The sequence below is a fragment of the Pollachius pollachius genome (genome assembly GCF_949987615.1).
Source record: "Pollachius pollachius genome assembly, chromosome: 16".
Classification (NCBI taxonomy): domain Eukaryota; kingdom Metazoa; phylum Chordata; class Actinopteri; order Gadiformes; family Gadidae; genus Pollachius; species Pollachius pollachius.
The window spans coordinates 3,359,679-3,378,573 of record NC_136949.1 but is presented as its reverse complement, the minus strand read 5'-3'; the positions used below and the strand labels follow the sequence as shown (position 1 = coordinate 3,378,573).

The window sequence follows — 18,895 nt, the reverse complement described above, 5'->3', positions numbered from 1 at the left end:
GGGTGAACTTTTATTTTCTATTTTCATTAATGATTTACCCTATGTTGTTAAAAATGCTGAAGTAGTTATGCATGCTGATGACTGTACTTTGTTCTGCGCATCACCATCTTCAGTGGAGCTATGTGAAAATCTTCAAGTAGAGTTGCATAACATTACCAATTGGGTGAGAGCTAACAAATTAGCTCTAAACATTGTCTAAACTAAATCTATTATGGGATTATTATTATGGGATATCAGTTGAGCAGGTTAATAAAACCAAATTATTGTGTGTAAAACTGGATAACGTGTGGTCTTGGTCTGATCAGATTGATCATATTGTTTGCAAGATGGGTAGGGGCATTGCAATGTCAAGGAAGTGCTCTGCATATGTTCCATCATCTTTAATGAGTCTAGAAGTTTGGTGTCTTGTTTTATCGCAACTCGAGTACTGTCCGGTCATTTGGTCAAGTGCTGCTGAGAAACATCTGAAAATACTTCAAATTGCACAGAACAGAGCAGTAAGATTAATTCTGCGTTGTTCTGTCCGGGCTAATGTGTATGTGATGCATAGAAGGTTATCATGGATATATGTGGAGGATAAATTAAAATGTTGTCTTCTGCAATTCATGCATAATGTTATATGGAATAATACAACGCAATTCCTTTGTGAATACCTTGTCTATGCAGGTTTCTGTCATGGTCAAATCACACGTCAAGTGAGCACTCGTCATCTGGTGGTGCCAAGTCCACGAACAAATTGAATGATGAAAACTGTTCTCTATAGGGCTTCTTCTGCTTGGAATAAGCTCGCCTTTAGCATCAGACTCATCAAAAGCAGACGTTCTTTTAAATATTTGCTTAAAAAAACATTGATGAATCCCATTTAGACCATCAGTAAGTCTGCTTATGGATTACTATTGGTTCCTATTGTTTGTTAGATGTGGTTCCATTTATTCACTGTTAATTTTATTTGGATGAGTTTGTCGTTTATTGTTGTTTGTTTTGTTTTGCTATATTGTTCGTTTTGTTCTTGTTTTATTGATATAGTGTGATTTTGTATTATGTTTGTTTTAATCGTTGTCACTTTCTGTGTGGACCCCAGGAAGACTAGAGACCACTTTGTGGAAGCCAATGGGGATCCAAATAAAGTATAATGAATAAAGGTTAAGTTTAGGTTAATGATTTATTGAAGTTTAGGTATTAGGTCAAGGATTTTAGAGAAGATTAGGTCAACGAATTTAGATTAGCCTTGATTGTCGCGATAGTTTTATTTACAGTGAGAGGGGGTGCACCGTTCCTGGAGGTACTGCAATACCAGGTCGATGCGTGGAGTGGACGGAGCAAGCCCCTTTTCCATCTCCCAGTTCCAAAAATCAATTTAATATATGGTCCCCGGGTAGGGGACGTATCAGATATTAAACTGATAAGAACAGATTTTTTTTTCATTCGAAAATTTTATTGACACACGTTGCAATACCTTATCTTTCACATCACATGTTTCCAGTTTCGTTCAATTTTTTTTTTTATTTTTTTTTTTAAATCATACACAATGTTTTGTTTCTTTTTTTTTTTAACAACAAGGAATTGAAAAAATATAACCATCCATAAAACCAAGAATAAAACCTATGTTTTAAAAAGAAAATAAAAACCAACACTAAAAGATGCTGCTGTGCAGGAGCGGGGACACACTTAGTTAAATGAAAGTTAAAAGAAAGTGTACCCCATCCTGCCCTCCCAACAGCGTCGGTCTCTCGGGACCTGTCGCTCAGAGGATCTCCTCCCCTCTCTGCTCCTTCCCACCTGCCTCTCCCGGAGAGCCAGGCCGCCGCTGCCTCGACCTTTCTGTGTGCGGCTCCGGCTCCCTTCTCCGAATGGGCACAGAGGCGATGTCTTCATTTTGGCTGTGTCCTAGGCCTGCCGCCTGCAGCAACGGCTACTTTTACCGTTGCTGTACTGTAAATACAGGCAACAATAAAATCCACTTACCTTACCTGGACAATGGACTTCTTGGTAGAGGGTATCAGCAACTGATATTTGACCCCAACTTACCAAGAAGATGGTGCAATATCCTCCGAACCTGTTATATAATTGCCACAAAAAGGCAGTATATAGACAGCCAAGGGAGGTGATCACTGTCTTAGCCAAAAGGCAGAGAAGCGATCAAACAAACACCCAAAAAACACACACACACACAAACAATAGATAGACTTCATACAGTTCTGGTCACTAAATACTACTCCTTCTCTCTTCTCCTTCTCCCCTCTAATCCTTTTCTCTCCCACCAGAGCTAAATAGTTGAACTTTACCGAGTGGCCCTGTGGATTCGTCTTTAAAAGGATAAGCAAGAGGGGAATATTAACGTCAAGCGAAGTCCTCATTAATTGGAAACCTACATGTGGTTTATTCAGAGACATAAGGTAAAAGGGCTTGCACTCTGGAGCTGGTTCATGAAGCTTCTCTCGAATACAGTTCGAGGCAAACGTTCCGATTATATTGGTAATGGGCGTAATGGTGAATAAACCACGCCTAAGGGTTCTAATTTGTCAAGCACCTGTCCTTTCCGCAGTGCGGGTCTGACTGATTTCAAACCAATAAAACTGTATTTAGTGTATTTCTACTCTTATGTGTAGAAGAAATGGTTCCAGACTGGTATTAGCGCTACAAATCTGTGGTCGAATGACGCACTGATGTTGTTAGCTTGAACATCATGTGGTCTTAATAAGGCATAGAATCAATTAAATGATATCACCTCCTCTTAAGTTTTTTCGACAACGTTTGACCAGTTTCAATGAAAAAGACATGGCAACACGGTCCGAACCCAAATACTTAATTAGTCAGAAACGATCAAATAAATAAACGAGCACTGTAATGGTATTAACGGCTTGGTGTGAGTGCCGAAAAATATTCATTAATTCATATTTACACTCAGAGGGGGTGCACCGTTCCTGGAGGTACTGCAATACCAGGTCGATGCGTGGAGTGGACGGAGCAAGCCCCTTTTCCATCTCCCAGTTCCAAAAATCAATTTAATATATGGTCCCCGGGTAGGGGACGTATCAGATATTAAACTGATAAGAACAGATACTACACTTGATCTTAGCCAAAAGGCCGAGAAGCGATACCAACAAACTGTCTGACATACACGACCCATTCCCAGAAATGTCAGTCTCATTACCGGTTTTACGGAGAAAACTTCCTTTTAATACAAGTACAGAAGTGCCACTATGTGTCAACAACATATAGCGTGTTATCAAATTATGTTCAACACAAAAAATAGTATAGAGTATAAGGGCCCGTGATTCAAGGCAATGCATGAATGGAACTGATGACGTCAGAAGCTCTAAGCCAATCAGGATGTCTGAGGAAGCCAAACGCGTTTATTGTGAACTAATATATATTATACATTGAATCTCCACCGACACGATCACAATGATTTGATGCCATCATACATGGTGTTAGTTATGTAAAAGGTAGATCCATGAGAAATTAACTTTTTCTCTGTATCATTGCTAGATCACTAAACTTTGAGGAAGCCGCTACTCTGCCGCTATCTAGTGGTCACTAATGGGTCGGCGTAACTTCAATATGAAGTTTTACTATTTGCGCATCAAAGAACCAAGGCTAAATTCAGGGTAAGCCGTTTGCTATGCTTTAATTCTAGGTTACCTCAACCATGCAAACAATGAACCAATAGCAAATAAAATGTACAAACGGAACACAGAAAAATCTGAAATCAATAAGGTTCTACATTCTGATGAAACGTAATTTTGATATTGTGTGGTATCGTTGTTTCGGGGTAGGTATGAATCGGAGTGGTAATGTTCAAAACGTGGTTTATTCAGAGACACAGGGTGAACGAGGTTGCACTCTGGAGGTGGTTCTTGAAGCATCTCCCGAATACAGATAAAAGTTCAGATTATGTTGGTAATGGGCGGAGAGGTAAAACCAAGACGACAGACTCTAATTAACCAAGAGGAACCTGTTGACCACTCTATGTGTAGAAGAAGAAGCTATTGAGGACTGGTGTTAGCACTACAAATATATAGTCCAATAAGGGATTTATATGAGCTTGAATATAATAGTCTAAATAATGCATAGAATATATTCATTTACATTAACTCACACAATTTAAAATAAACGGCAACTGTGAAAAAGTTTACTTGATCCACAATGTTGTTGGTAAAATACATATTTTTACTTAAAACAAACAATACCACCACAGTCGATTAACTTGCACAACTCAAGCCTCACTCCAGTCTAGAGCTCTGGCCCTCTTGAGGAGCACCAGAATGGGGGGGGGGGGGCTCAATGAACCTATGAGCCACAGCTGTAGACTATTACAGGGCTAACAGCCAGGAACATGCGCATCTTTTAAAACATGGTTTAACACAGTGAAGAGGCCATTCACATCTCCACAGCAACACTATCACGACCAAACTAGTCTGAAGACAGCAAGTATACTAAAGGCTAGAATGCAAATCTTTAAACGTAATCAAGACACGAGCACAAGGCTAGTTAGTCAGCTGAACACACGAGAACATTCAGTTGGTTCCACTGAGTTGTTTATTACCATTATGCTTTAACAACGATTAAAAGTACAAGTAGGGATAAACAGAATGACTAAAATAAAAGTATCAAACATTACAGATCATTAACTGTTGTGCACGTATCATTGACTCTCTTTTCTAACGACACACTTTGCGACTTATTCAGGCCACCAGGGAGAACGTGACACACATATTCAAACGTGTGATGGGGTTGTTCATTCCCATGCTGCTGGCTGCTCAGAGGTGTCGAGGTCCACGGCTCTCGTGCCAACAGCTCCGGGGTCTCTCTTCCTCTCCTCGCGTCGTCCAGGCAGTCAGTGGGCGTGGTTATAGGGAGGAGGACTCCGCACGAGCGGGAGCGTCACCGTCACCGTAGTGATTCACTACAGCCGAACTCACCCAGTGGGAGTTCAGTTGTACAACATCTATTTTTGATCTACAAATCTAAATGGGGTGACTTTTGATATGTGAACACACTTAATGCGTAATGTTCGACAATAATTAGCACAATCCTAGATGAGCTAGAGAGGAGAGCAGAGATAAGAGAGAGGAGGAGTAGAAGAGAGGGGAGGGAGAGGATGGAGAGGATGGAGAGGAGAGGAGAGGAGAAGAGAGGAGAGCAGACAAGACAAAGTCACGGTTCTCACACACGGGGAGAATCTTTACATGTATTCACTGGGACCTTTGTTTAAGTGTGTAAATACATGAAGGGATGTATGGTGGAGATTGAGTTTTACTTGTTCATCAACTACCAACTTTTAAAATTCTTTACTGATGTAAAACGTTCCATCAATCTCGAAATGATCAAAATAAGGGTTCTAGGCAACAAACACATTTATTCCTTGTATTTCACTGAGACAGTGATTATTGGACTGGAATGTATCTATTTAAGATAATCTATTACAATGAAAACTTAGGGCCTACACATTACAATTTCTTTCAACGAACGTGTAAGGACAATGTGTTTTTTTTTCATTCACTATTCAGAAGTTAAAACAGATGGAAATGTTAAACTACTGCTATACTATTTTGTATAAATTAGTCCTCTTAAAATCTTTGTCCTCTTATGCGCTGCAAATGTGAACAATTTTACAGCGTTAAATATTTAAAGAAATCTGGAGAAAACAGACAAAATACATAGTGCAATTTAACCATTTATAATGGGTTGAATTTGAATTTGACAACAAAGGGTGTTTAAACTTCTGTCAAAGTTGTAATGTTTTACTCACCTTGAGGTAGTTGCTGTCCGTCAGACTAAACCCTTTAATTCTCACCTGAAAGAGAACAGCTTCCAGGCAGGGTGGATTTGGTTTCTTTGAACCTTAACTTTCCTTTACCTGAACAATACGTCGCTTCCTCTCCTCCCCTAACAACTTGCTGGACTGAGAGCCACAATGGGCCAAACAGACTGAATCACTTTTCTCTGATCCGTCTGTTGAAAGTGATTTTCTGCGCAAATTGGATTTTTCCAGCCTCATTAAGGAGTCAGAAAAAACTTCCTAAGAGTAAGAATATGTAGGCCTATTCATGATTGTGCTGCTGTGGAATTATTACTGTTATTATGTCCTGCTTCTGTGTTTATTTTATTTTTATAGCTTTGTTTTATTAGAGTATTTTACAGCGGTTCGATTTGTGTCACTTTTACACATGGCACTAAATAACGTTATTTTTTTGTTTAATTAAGTTACTTTGCGTGATCATTAAGGGGGCCTTACACAAAAAGTAGCCTAGGGGCCAATGACCACCTTAATCCACCCCTTGTCAGCGGGCAGGACACGATGGAGACCTGCTGGGATCCAAGGGGCTGGAAGGACCTTCCAGGTGTGCTGCTAGGATAACCAACAGAGAGCTCTGGAGAAACATCTGCTCAGCTTGGAGGATGTAGACTGAAGAAACAGGAAGAATCAACGGCTGAACACACGAGAACATTCAGTTGGTTCCACTGAGATGTTTATTACCATTATGCTTTAACAACAAATATAACTGAAGAACAGTCACTTACAAGTACGTAATAAACAGAATGACGAAAAGAATAGTACCAAATATTACAGATCATTAACAGTTGTGCACGTATCTTTGATCCTATGAGTGCCTTTATTTCTGAAAGGCTACTAACGACACACTTGGAGAATTATTTAGACCATAAGTAATGTAATGTACGACAATAATAAACACAATCTGAGCTACAGACTAGAGCAGAGATAAGAGAGAGGAGGAGGAGAAGAGAGAGAGGAGGAGAAGAGAGAGGAGGAGAAGAGAGAGAGGAGGAGAGGAGGGAGAAGAGAGAGGAGAAGAGAGGAGAGAGAAGAGGATGGAGAGGAGAGAGAGGAGGAGAAGAGAGAGAGGAGGAGAAGAGAGAGAGGAGGAGAAGAGGATGGAGAGGAGAGGAGAGCTGACGAGACAAAGTCTTGGTACTCACACACATTGGGAGAATCTTTACATGTAGCCACTGTGAGCTTTGTTTAAGTGTGTAATACATGGAGGGTTGTTGTATGGTGGAGATTAAGTCAATTACTGGTTAAAAAATAAAAGAAGTTTACAAATTCTCAGTGATTTTAGATATTCCATCAATCTCAAAATGATCAAAATAAGGATTTTGTCAACAAACTAATTACATTTTTGTCTCCCACTTAGAAAGTATTTCTACAAAACACTATTGCACTGGATTGTATCTATTCCAGTGAAATGATCAATTAAAAAGATAATGTACGCCCACACGTTTTTTGCCTTTTCTTTTTAATAAAGTAAATCAGAAAAGTGTTCAGAAGTTAAACCAATAGACATTTTAAGAAAGGGGTTAATAGGTCATTATTATACAAATGAATCATGTGAAAATATTCTACATGACTGCAACTGTAAATATGTTATAGCATTAAACGTATAAAAAAATCTGGAGAAAACATGAATAAGATAAATTGTAATCTAACCATTTATAATGGGTTGAATTCAACATCTGTGATTCTATTCTTAAAGAACATCTCCTTGTTAAATGTCAGCAGTACGACATTTAAGCATTTCTCTCAGATCTCACATAGTAGAGATTCTAATTCAGGAAACAACATTAGTTGTTTTGGTTGTTTCTTTGTTTTATTATCAAACAAAGGTCCTAGTCTGTTTGATTGACAGGTGAGATGATCAGGGGGGCAGAGTTGTTACCTCCATAACCATAGAGACCTGGGCAGAGGAATGGATAGAGAGGCTCACTGAAGGTGCAGCCAGTAGCAGAGTAGATATGAACCCTGGCTTCCACATCATAGAAGGAGAGCAGACCCTCATCATAATCAACAAACACCCCCACCTTCTGGAGCTCAGCTCTCAGAGGCAGACGGACATCAAAGTTATCTCTAAATACCAACCTATCCTTGCTGTAGGCAAGAATAAAGTAACCCGTCTCAGGGGTCCACGTGACCCCACCTTTTCTGTTGATGGACTCTCTGGCCACTCCTAAATACCATACAGACTTGTCTTTAACCTGTACCTCAAAGTAAAATCTCCCTGAGGAGAAGCTCTGCCTCGTGAGGACAAATATATTCCATGTAAATCTCTTAGGGTTGTCTGGGAGTACCTTCATCACACCTCCATCATGTACTTGTTTCCCATCCTCAGACAGGATGAGACAGGGATGAGCTGTATCAGGATCCAGAGTCGCATCTACTTCATACTGCTGGACCCTCGTCAGTACAGCATCATCACGCAGCTTCTTCATTTCAATGTTCAGCTGATGCAGGGATCTCCTCAAGGTCCCTACGTATGACGGAGGACGGACCTCCACTGTCGTCCGGTCCCTGGTGAGTGGAGGATCCTTCAGGGATCTGAAGGTCTGGAGGAAGTGGAGGTGGTCTTTAGTGTGTGAGAGCTGCTTCACCTCTGAGCATCTATTGGTCAGATCTTCTATTTCCTGCTCCAGCTCTTTGATGAGGTCTTCAGCTTGTTTCTCTGTGGATTTCAGTTTCTCTTGAACCGTTTGGTTGAATTCATCCTGGAGTTTTACAACACAGCCTATCAGAGCAGTGAAGACCTGGCCACCAATGACTGTCTCTCTGTCTGCAACTTTGTTGCTCAGTTCTACTGTGTCTTTGATCTCCTTAATCTTTTGTTTTCTCTCCTGGATCATCTGCGGAACTTCAGCTTCTATCTTCCCCAGCTCGGCCGTCTTCACTTCATACTCCTCCTTTAGAGGTACAACAGGATGGGACTTGTGGTCATCCTCTGTGCAGAACTGACACACACACACCTGTTCAGTCTGGCAGAAGAGCTCCAGAAGTCGGTCGTGTTTCTTACACATCCTGTCTTCCAGACGGTCCATAGGCTCGACCAGCCGATGTTTCTGCAGGCGAGCGACTCTCTGATGTGGCTCCAGGTGGGTTTGGCAGAAAGACATGAAACACTCTAGGCATGACTTCACAGCCTTCAGCTGGGTCCCAGTACAGAAGTCACAGGGAACTTCTGCTGGTTCAACACAAGGCTGCTCTTTAACTCGTACGGTTGTTCTTAACTGAGCAGCCAGCTCTGATAAGAGGGTATTGACCTGTGGATCAGGTTTTGTGTCGAAAATCTTGTTGCAAACAGGACATTTGTACTTGACTTGTTCATCCCAGAACTTTGTAATACAGGTTCTGCAGAAGTTGTGTCCACATGGTGCGGTTACTGGGCTGCTGAACACATCCAGACAGATTGAACATGAAAAGTCCTCCTCAGACCAGGGAGTGTTAGCAGAGGCCATTCCTAGACACAGACGATAAGGATTATGCATTGAGCAATTTTATATTTCTAATTCCATCAATTCCTTATCTTGTGCTGCTTTACTCACCTTGTTGTGTGTTCTGTCTGTCAGACAATTTGTTCCAAAATGCGTTTTATTTTTCTCCTGAAAGAGAGAACTGCTTCCACGTCGGTTATTCTATGAATGTTTAGTTTCGTTTCCTGAACAAGACGTCCTCTCCTCTCCTCCTCTTACACCTGGCTCCGCCCCTAATACCTGTCTCCTCCCCTAACCCCTGGCTCCGCCCCCACGGACACAGTTCCCTGACGTTTCAACCTGAATGAGGGCACATTCATCATGTACTGTATGTTCGCTGTGTGTTGTCTTCTTTGCTGATATTTTCATCACATTCTTTATAAAACAACCATCTCAATGTGTGCCCAGATAACATGTGCTACTATGGTTGTTATTTAATATTGAGTTAACACTGACAGTTAAAAATGGCTTGTCTCACAGACTTTAACCTCATATAACCGCCGAGTCATGTGACACGGAGGGCAGACGAACCAGACCGACGAGTTCACCTTCAGTCAGACAACAAACACTTTTTTGTTGCCTCCGAGCGGTAGTTAATTCGGCTGAATTAAAAATAGGTTTACCTAGAAAATTCACAATTTATAAGTTGATAGACTGTATTGTTTATAACGGTATGGTGGGGATCGCCAGGAGCGGCGACACGTGGGGACGTGTTCCTTCGCGCTCTGCAAGTGGAGAACATTATTCACAAATTCATTGATGATATAACCCCCCAACCGCCCGATACAAATATTCCTTCACTAGTTGTGTTGAAGTCCTTAATAACTGTATGGAGAAATACATGATATTAATGATAATGAAGTCACAATACAGAGACAATTAAATGCAAATTCCACCGACCAACCGCCCTTATACGTAAAAACCCTCCCTGTGTTGGACATTTGTAGAGAGTTGAGAGATGAGAGAGGTCCACGGGTAGGGGACGTATCAAATATTAAACTGATGAGAACAGATACTACACTTGATCTTACAAAAACAAAAGTACAACTATGTGTCAAAAACATATAGCGTGTTATCAAACCATATTCAACCTGAAAAATAACGAGTATCGGGGCCCGTTAGTCACGGCAATTCACGATTGGCACTGATGACGTCAGAAGCCATATGCCAATCAGAAGGTCTGAGAAGCCAACTGCGTTTTTATTGTCGATATATATAATCGATATATTATCGATATATTATATACATTATCGATATATTATATACATTGAATCCCCACTGACCTTTATCACAATGATTTGATGCTTTTATACATGGTGTTAGTCTATCCATGAGAAATTAACTTTATTTTGTATCATTTGAGGAAGCCGCCACTCTGCCGCCATCTAGTGGTCACTAGTGGGTTGGCAACTTCAATAAGAGCCGTTTATTTACTATTTGCGTCTCAGAGAACAATCGCTAAATTCAGGGCGGGGCGTGCTTTGCTTTAATTAGACATGTCCCCAACCATGCAAACAATGAACCAATAGCAAATATGCTACATGAACTGAACACAGAAACATCTGCAATCAATAAGGTTCTACACTCTGATGAAACATAATTTGAATCTAAATACAGTTTATTGATCACAAATAAAACATTTATTAATTAGCATGCAATCATTTAATTTCATATTTAAAGCAATAGTAATTTATACGGTTAATTTATTTAGAAGAATTTAAAAGGAGTATTTGCAGTTCATTCGTGGATAATTTAAAATGCCTAAAATCTAATTTATTCTACATTTTAATTCGGGAATAGGTGACTATGATGGATGCTTCCTGGTAACAGTGCACACCTTTAATTGCCTTTTGATATACTCTCGCGTGGTAGAGAGACGGGCATTATGTTGCCTATAGTCAGGCACGATTAGTTTTTTGACCTCTTTCGCCCAGTATTTATCTTGGATAATGTTGAAATTATTGGGTGAAAGTAAATAGTTTAACTTTACCGAGTGGCCCTGTGGATTTGTTTGAAAAGGATAAGCAAGAGGGGAATCTTAACAAGCCAAGTCCTCATTAATTGGAAACCTACATGTGGTTTATTCAGAGACACAAGGTAAAAGGGCTTGCACTCTGGAGCTGGTTCATGAAGCTTCTCTCGAAAACAGTTAGAGGCAAACATTCCGATTATATTGGTAATGGGCGTAATGGTGAATAAACCACGCCTAGGGTTTCTAATTTGCCAAGCACCTGTCCTTTCCGCAGTGCGGGTCTGACTGATTTCAAACCAATAAAACTGTATTTGGTGTTGTGTTGACAACTCTTATGTGTAGAAGAAGCGGTTCCAGACTGGTATTAGCGCTACAAATCTGTGGTCGAATGACACACTGATGTTGTTAGCTTGAACATCACATGGTCTAAATAAGGAATAGAATTAATTAAATTATATCTCCTCCTCGTAAGTTTTTTCGACAACGTTTAACCAGTTTCAATGAAAAAGACATGGCAACACTTGATTGGCGTGATTGACTGGGCGGAGCTAAGGCTGCCTATTTAGCAAAGTTAGGAAGCTGACAAACTCAGTTACATTACATTTTGTCTTTAAGAAGGTCGTCTCATATCTAGCTGTGGTGAGTCTTGAAGCTAAGAATTATACTGTTTGGCATTGCAATTGGTTGTACTATCTTTAACCCTAGTACCTGCAGTGTTGGTTTTTGCTGTGTTGTTGTTGATAGTAAGGTCGTTGAGTGTAGTTTCGGTCACAAGGTGGGAACAATAGGCTTGATTGACTGGGCGGAGCTAAGGCTGCCTGAGCTACCATGTGCATTTAAAGGCTAAGTGTTAGTAGCGTCAGCTTTAGTGTCAGGACCCAGCAAACGAAGACCCGGGAAACAAAGACCAAGGGAGTCTCTCTGTGGGAGTCAAGACCCGGGAAACAAAGACCAAGGGACTCTCTCTGTGGGAGTCCCTCGAGGAAGACCTTAGAGGCCACGGTATAGTAGCTATGTGTCGTACTTCAATTATCGTTAGAATCTCTACTCATAGATGACGCCGCAATAGATCCTCTGCTCGGCGTCGCAACCCATCCAATCTATGCCATTTACCCACCCTCGCCATCACTGACCTTGAAGTGATGGGAGGACTCTGGAATTGCCAGTCAGCGGTCAAAAAGGCAGACTCTATTTCGGCCTACGCGTCCCTAAATACCCTCCATTTCCTGGCCCTGACAGAGACCTGGATCACTCCAGAGAACTCTGCCACTCCTGCTGCCCTTTCCACTGTTTACTCTTTCTCACACACCCCTAGACCTTCGGGGCGAGGAGGAGGGACCGGACTCCTCATCTCTCCGATGTGGACCTATCAGGTCCTTCCACTAGAGCACTTGGCCAGATCTGCATTTGAACTCCACGCTGTCACTGTCATCCTTCCTATTAATCTCTTCATTGTGGTAATCTACCGTCCCCCTGGTCCCCTTCGTGACTTCTATGACGAAATGGATGCCCTTCTCAGCTGCTTTCCTGAAAATGGCACACCACTCGTTATACTTGGCGACTTTAACATCCTGCCAGAGAAGTTGCACTCACCTGAATTAACCAACTTTTTTGCCACCTTTGACTTAACACTATCCCCTTCTCCTCCCACACACAGGGCAGGGAACCAGCTTGACCTGAAATTCACAAGGTCCTGTGGCACCTCTGCTCTCTCTGTTACCCCACTCCCCGTGTCTGACCATCATTTTGTTGCTTTTTCTCTCCCCTTAAAGTCCTCTCCCCCCTCCTTTCTAGTCCCCACATTGTCACCACCCGCCGCAACCTCAAAACTCTCTCTCCCTCTACGTTTGCCTCAACTGTTCTGTCTTCACTACCTTCTATTGAACAATTCTCTCAACTATCCACAGAGGAATCCTCTGACACTCTGCTATCCTCCCTCTCCTCCTCTTTGGACTCCCTCTGTCCCTTCCACTCCAGACCGGCACGATCTTCACCCCCCCCCCCTCCTTGGCTGTCTGAATCTCTGCGGACCCATAGAGCAGAGTTGCGGGCAGCTGAGAGGAAATGGAAGAAATCAGACTGTCCTAATGATCTATCTCACTATCTCCTTCTTCTCTCAGGTTTCACCTCCACTGTGTCAACAGCCAAATCTGCCTTCTACCGGACCAAAATTAACTCCACCGCCTCAAATCCCAGGAAACTGTTTTCCTTGTTCTCTTCCCTCCTCAACCCTCCCTCCCCTCCTCCTCCTTCCTGCCTCACTGCTGATGACTTTGTTACCTACTTTACCCAGAAAGTAAAGGACATTAGCTCCTCTTTTATCACTGCCACCATCCTCCCTCCCCCGACCCCCACCTCTGTCTTTACCCAATTCATCCCTCTCACCTCAGACGAGGTCAACAGAATTATAACATCTAACCATGCCACCACCTGCCCCCTTGACACTATCCCTTCCTCCCTCCTCCAGGCTGTGTCAAACGACATCCTGCCATTTCTAACCACACTTATTAACTCCTCCCTCACTTCTGGCATTGTTCCAACGTCTTTCAAGACAGAATAAAGCCTCTCCTCAAAAAGCCAACGCTTGATACCACTGACATCCAGAATTACAGACCGGTATCTCTTCTTTCATTCCTCTCTAAAACATTGGAACGTGCCGTCGCTAACCAACTGTCCTCCTATCTCACATCTAGCAACCTGCTTGACCCTCACCAGTCAGGCTTCAAAAAAGCACACTCCACTGAGACGGCTCTCCTCGCGGTGACTGAGTCCCTCCGGGCGGCCAGAGCCTCGTCCCTCTCATCGGTTCTCATTCTCCTTGACTTGTCTGCAGCATTTGACACTGTGAACCACCAGATCCTCCTCGCCACTCTCGCCGAGCTTGGCATAGCTGAATCTGCCCTTTCCTGGATCACGTCCTACCTGATGAATCGCACTTATCAGGTAACATGGAATGGCTCCTTGTCCAAACCTTGCACGCTTGATACAGGTGTCCCTCAAGGCTCGGTACTGGGGCCTCTTCTGTTCTCCCTCTACACCAGATCTCTGGGCTCTGTAATTACATCCCACAGCTTTTCCTATCACTGCTATGCTGACGACACTCAGTTATTTCTCTCCTTTCCCTCATCTGACAAAGTCCTGATTGCAACACGCATATCTGAATGTCTGGCAGAAGTCAGCACCTGGACAACTGCCCATCACCTGAGGCTTAACCTCAACAAGACTGAGCTCCTCCTAATACCAGGGAAAGATTGCCCACACATGGACTTACTGGTCACTGTTGAGAACATCACTGTATCTCCTTATCCAACTGCCAAAAACCTTGGTGTAGTGTTGGACAATCAGTTATGCTGCACCGCATACATCACTGTGGTGGCCCGATCCTGCAGATTTGCACTTTACAACATCCGCAGGATCCGGCCCTTCCTCACAAGGGAAGCAGCTCAGCTTCTAGTCCAATCACTGGTCATCTCCCGCCTCGACTACTGCAACTCGCTCCTGGCTGGACTCCCTGCCTCTGCGATTAAACCCTTGCAGCGCATCCAGAATGCGGCAACGCGCCTCGTGTTCAACCTACCAAAGTTCTCACATGTAACCCCCCTCTTCCGAGACCTCCACTGGCTCCCTGTAATAGCTCGCATCAGATTCAAGATGATGGTACTGGCATACAAGGCAGTCGATGGAACTGCCCCTGCCTACCTCCAAGCATTAGTAAAGCCACACACCCCAGCTCGATCCCTCCGCTCAACTACCTCAGCTGGACGTCTGGTACCGCCATCGCTAAGAGCAAGCAAAGGTCGATCAGCGAAGTCACAACTTTTCTCTGTTTTGGGACCTCAGTGGTGGAACGAGCTCCCTACCGATGTCAGGACCGCTCACCAGCTTCCGCAAAAGACTCAAAACTCACCTGTTCAGAGTTCATCTCGACTCTGCATAGAAACCAATGCACAGCCACCATTGAATGTTGTACGTCCTGGCACTTGTACATTGCACTTATTCAAGGTACTTAATTGTGTAGCATCTACAGTAGCTGCTATCGCTGCTTTACACGGGGAATGGATTAGCCTAGCGATTGTAATACTTGCACTTGGTTCTATGAACATCTTTACTGTACCAACAGCGATATATTGTTTCACTCCTTATGACAAATGTACTTATTGTAACAAATGCACTTATTGTAAGTCACTTTGGATAAAAGCGTCTGCTAAATGCCTTAAATGTAAATGTAAATGTAAACACTGACCAATCCAAAATACTTATTTAGTCAGAAACGATCAACTAAATAAACGAGCACGTGCTGACGGCTTGATGTGAGTTCTGACTTCATTCATTAATTCATATTTACACTCAGAGGGGGTGCACCGTTCCTGGAGGTACTGCAATACCAGGTCGATGCGTGGAGTGGACGGAGCAAGCCCCTTTTCCATCTCCCAGTTCCAAAAATCAATTCAATATATGGTCCCCGGGTAGGGGACGTATCAGATATTAAACTGATAAGAACAGATTTTTTTCATTCGAAAAATGTATTGACTCACGTTTCTATATCGTATCTGTCACATCACATATGTATCCAGTTTCGTTCAATCTTTTTTAAAACATACACAATATGTTTTGTGTCTTTTTTACAACAAGGAATTGAAAAAATATAACCATCCATAAAACCAAGAAATAAAAACCTATGTTTTAAAAAAAAATATATATATATAAAATAATATACATGACTTTGTTGTTTCGTAAAAAACACTGTGCTGCTTAAAACCAACACTAAAAGATGCTGCTGTGCAGGAGCGGGGACACACTTAGTTAAATGAAAGTTAAAAGAAAGTGTACCCCATCCTGCCCTCCCAACAGCGTCGGTCTCTCGGGACCTGTCGCTCAGAGGATCTCCTCCCCTCTCTGCTCCTTCCCACCTGCCTCTCCCGGAGAGCCAGGCCGCCGCTGCCTCGACCTTTCTGTGTGCGGCTCCGGCTCCCTTCTCCGAATGGGCACAGAGGCGATGTCTTCATTTTGGCTGTGTCCTAGGCCTGCCGCCTGCAGCAACGGCTACTTTTACCGTTGCTGTACTGTAAATACAGGCAACAATAAAATCCACTTACCTTACCTGGACAATGGACTTCTTGGTAGAGGGTATCAGCAACTGATATTTGACCCCAACTTACCAAGAAGATGGTGCAATATCCTCCGAACCTGTTATATAATTGCCACAAAAAGGCAGTATATAGACAGCCAAGGGAGGTGATCACTGTCTTAGCCAAAAGGCAGAGAAGCGATCAAACAAACACCCAAAAAACACACACACACACAAACAATAGATAGACTTCATACAGTTCTGGTCACTAAATACTACTCCTTCTCTCTTCTCCTTCTCCCCTCTAATCCTTTTCTCTCCCACCAGAGCTAAATAGTTGAACTTTACCGAGTGGCCCTGTGGATTCGTCTTTAAAAGGATAAGCAAGAGGGGAATATTAACGTCAAGCGAAGTCCTCATTAATTGGAAACCTACATGTGGTTTATTCAGAGACATAAGGTAAAAGGGCTTGCACTCTGGAGCTGGTTCATGAAGCTTCTCTCGAATACAGTTCGAGGCAAACGTTCCGATTATATTGGTAATGGGCGTAATGGTGAATAAACCACGCCTAAGGGTTCTAATTTGTCAAGCACCTGTCCTTTCCGCAGTGCGGGTCTGACTGATTTCAAACCAATAAAACTGTATTTAGTGTATTTCTACTCTTATGTGTAGAAGAAATGGTTCCAGACTGGTATTAGCGCTACAAATCTGTGGTCGAATGACGCACTGATGTTGTTAGCTTGAACATCATGTGGTCTTAATAAGGCATAGAATCAATTAAATGATATCACCTCCTCTTAAGTTTTTTCGACAACGTTTGACCAGTTTCAATGAAAAAGACATGGCAACACGGTCCGAACCCAAATACTTAATTAGTCAGAAACGATCAAATAAATAAACGAGCACTGTAATGGTATTAACGGCTTGGTGTGAGTGCCGAAAAATATTCATTAATTCATATTTACACTCAGAGGGGGTGCACCGTTCCTGGAGGTACTGCAATACCAGGTCGATGCGTGGAGTGGACGGAGCAAGCCCCTTTTCCATCTCCCAGTTCCAAAAATCAATTTAATATATGGTCCCCGGGTAGGGGACGTATCAGATATTAAACTGATAAGAACAGATACTACACTTGATCTTAGCCAAAAGGCCGAGAAGCGATACCAACAAACTGTCTGACATACACGACCCATTCCCAGAAATGTCAGTCTCATTACCGGTTTTACGGAGAAAACTTCCTTTTAATACAAGTACAAAAGTGCCACTATGTGTCAACAACATATACCGTGTTATCAAATTATGTTCAACACAAAAAATAACGAGTATAAGGGCCCGTGATTCAAGGCAATGCATGAATGGAACTGACGACGTCAGAAGCTCTAAGCCAATCAGGATGTCTGAGGAAGCCAAACGCGTTTATTGTGAACTAATATATATTATACATTGAATCTCCACCGGCACGATCACAATGATTTGATGCCATCATACATGGTGTTAGTTATGTAAAAGGTAGATCCATGAGAAATTAACTTTTTCTCTGTATCATTGCTAGATCACTAAACTTTGAGGAAGCCGCCACTCTGCCGCTATCTAGTGGTCACTAATGGGTCGGCGTAACTTCAGTAAGAAGTTTTACTATTTGCGCATCAAAGAACCAAGGCTAAATTCAGGGTAAGCCGTTTGCTATGCTTTAATTCTAGGTTACTTCAACCATGCAAACAATGAACCAATAGCAAATAAAATGTACAAACGGAACACAGAAACATCTGAAATCAATAAGGTTCTACATTCTGATGAAACGTAATTTTGATATTGTGTGGTATCGTTGTTTCGGGGTAGGTATGAATTGGAGTGGTAATGTTCAACACGTGGTTTATTCAGAGACACAGGGTGAACGAGGTTGCACTCTGGAGGTGGTTCTTGAAGCAACTCCCGAATACAGATAAAAGTTCAGATTATGTTGGTAATGGGCGGAGAGGTAAAACCACGACGACAGACTCTAATTAACCAAGAGGAACCTGTTGACCACTCTATGTGTAGAAGAAGAAGCTATTGAGGACTGGTGTTAGCAATACCAATATATAGTCCAATAAGGGATTTATATGAGCTTGAATATAATAGTCTAAATAATGCATAGAATATATTCATTTACATTAACTCACATAATTTAAAATAAACGGCAACTGTGAAAAAGTTTACTTGATCCACAATGTTGTTGGTAAAATACATATTTTTACTTAAAACAAACAATACCACCACAGTCGATTAACTTGCACAACTCAAGCCTCCCTCCAGTCTAGAGCTCTGGCCCTCTTAAGGAGCACCAGAATGGGGGGGGGGGCTCAATGAACCTATGAGCCACAGCTGTAGACTATTACAGGGCTAACAGCCAGGAACATGCGCATCTTTTAAAACATGGTTTAACACAGTGAAGAGGCCATTCACATCTCCACAGCAACACTATCACGACCAAACTAGTCTGAAGACAGCAAGTATACTAAAGGCTAGAATGCAAATCTTTAAACGTAATCAAGACACGAGCACAAGGCTAGTTAGTCGGCTGAACACACGAGAACATTCAGTTGGTTCCA

At 42.3% G+C, this 18,895-nt stretch overlaps 1 protein-coding gene across 1 annotated transcript; it reads right to left on the bottom strand.

Moving 5' to 3' along the window:
* Positions 1 to 6,463: 6,463 nt before the first annotated feature.
* Positions 6,464 to 9,466, bottom strand: LOC307087579 (E3 ubiquitin-protein ligase TRIM39-like). Its single transcript, XM_079753194.1, has 2 exons — positions 9,337 to 9,466; positions 6,464 to 9,251 (listed from the first exon to the last, which is right to left on the bottom strand). The coding sequence occupies exon 2, from the start codon at positions 9,247 to 9,249 to the stop codon at positions 7,633 to 7,635; it is 1,617 nt and encodes a 538-aa protein (XP_079609320.1). The 5' UTR covers positions 9,250 to 9,251; positions 9,337 to 9,466; the 3' UTR covers positions 6,464 to 7,632.
* Positions 9,467 to 18,895: the final 9,429 nt, after the last annotated feature.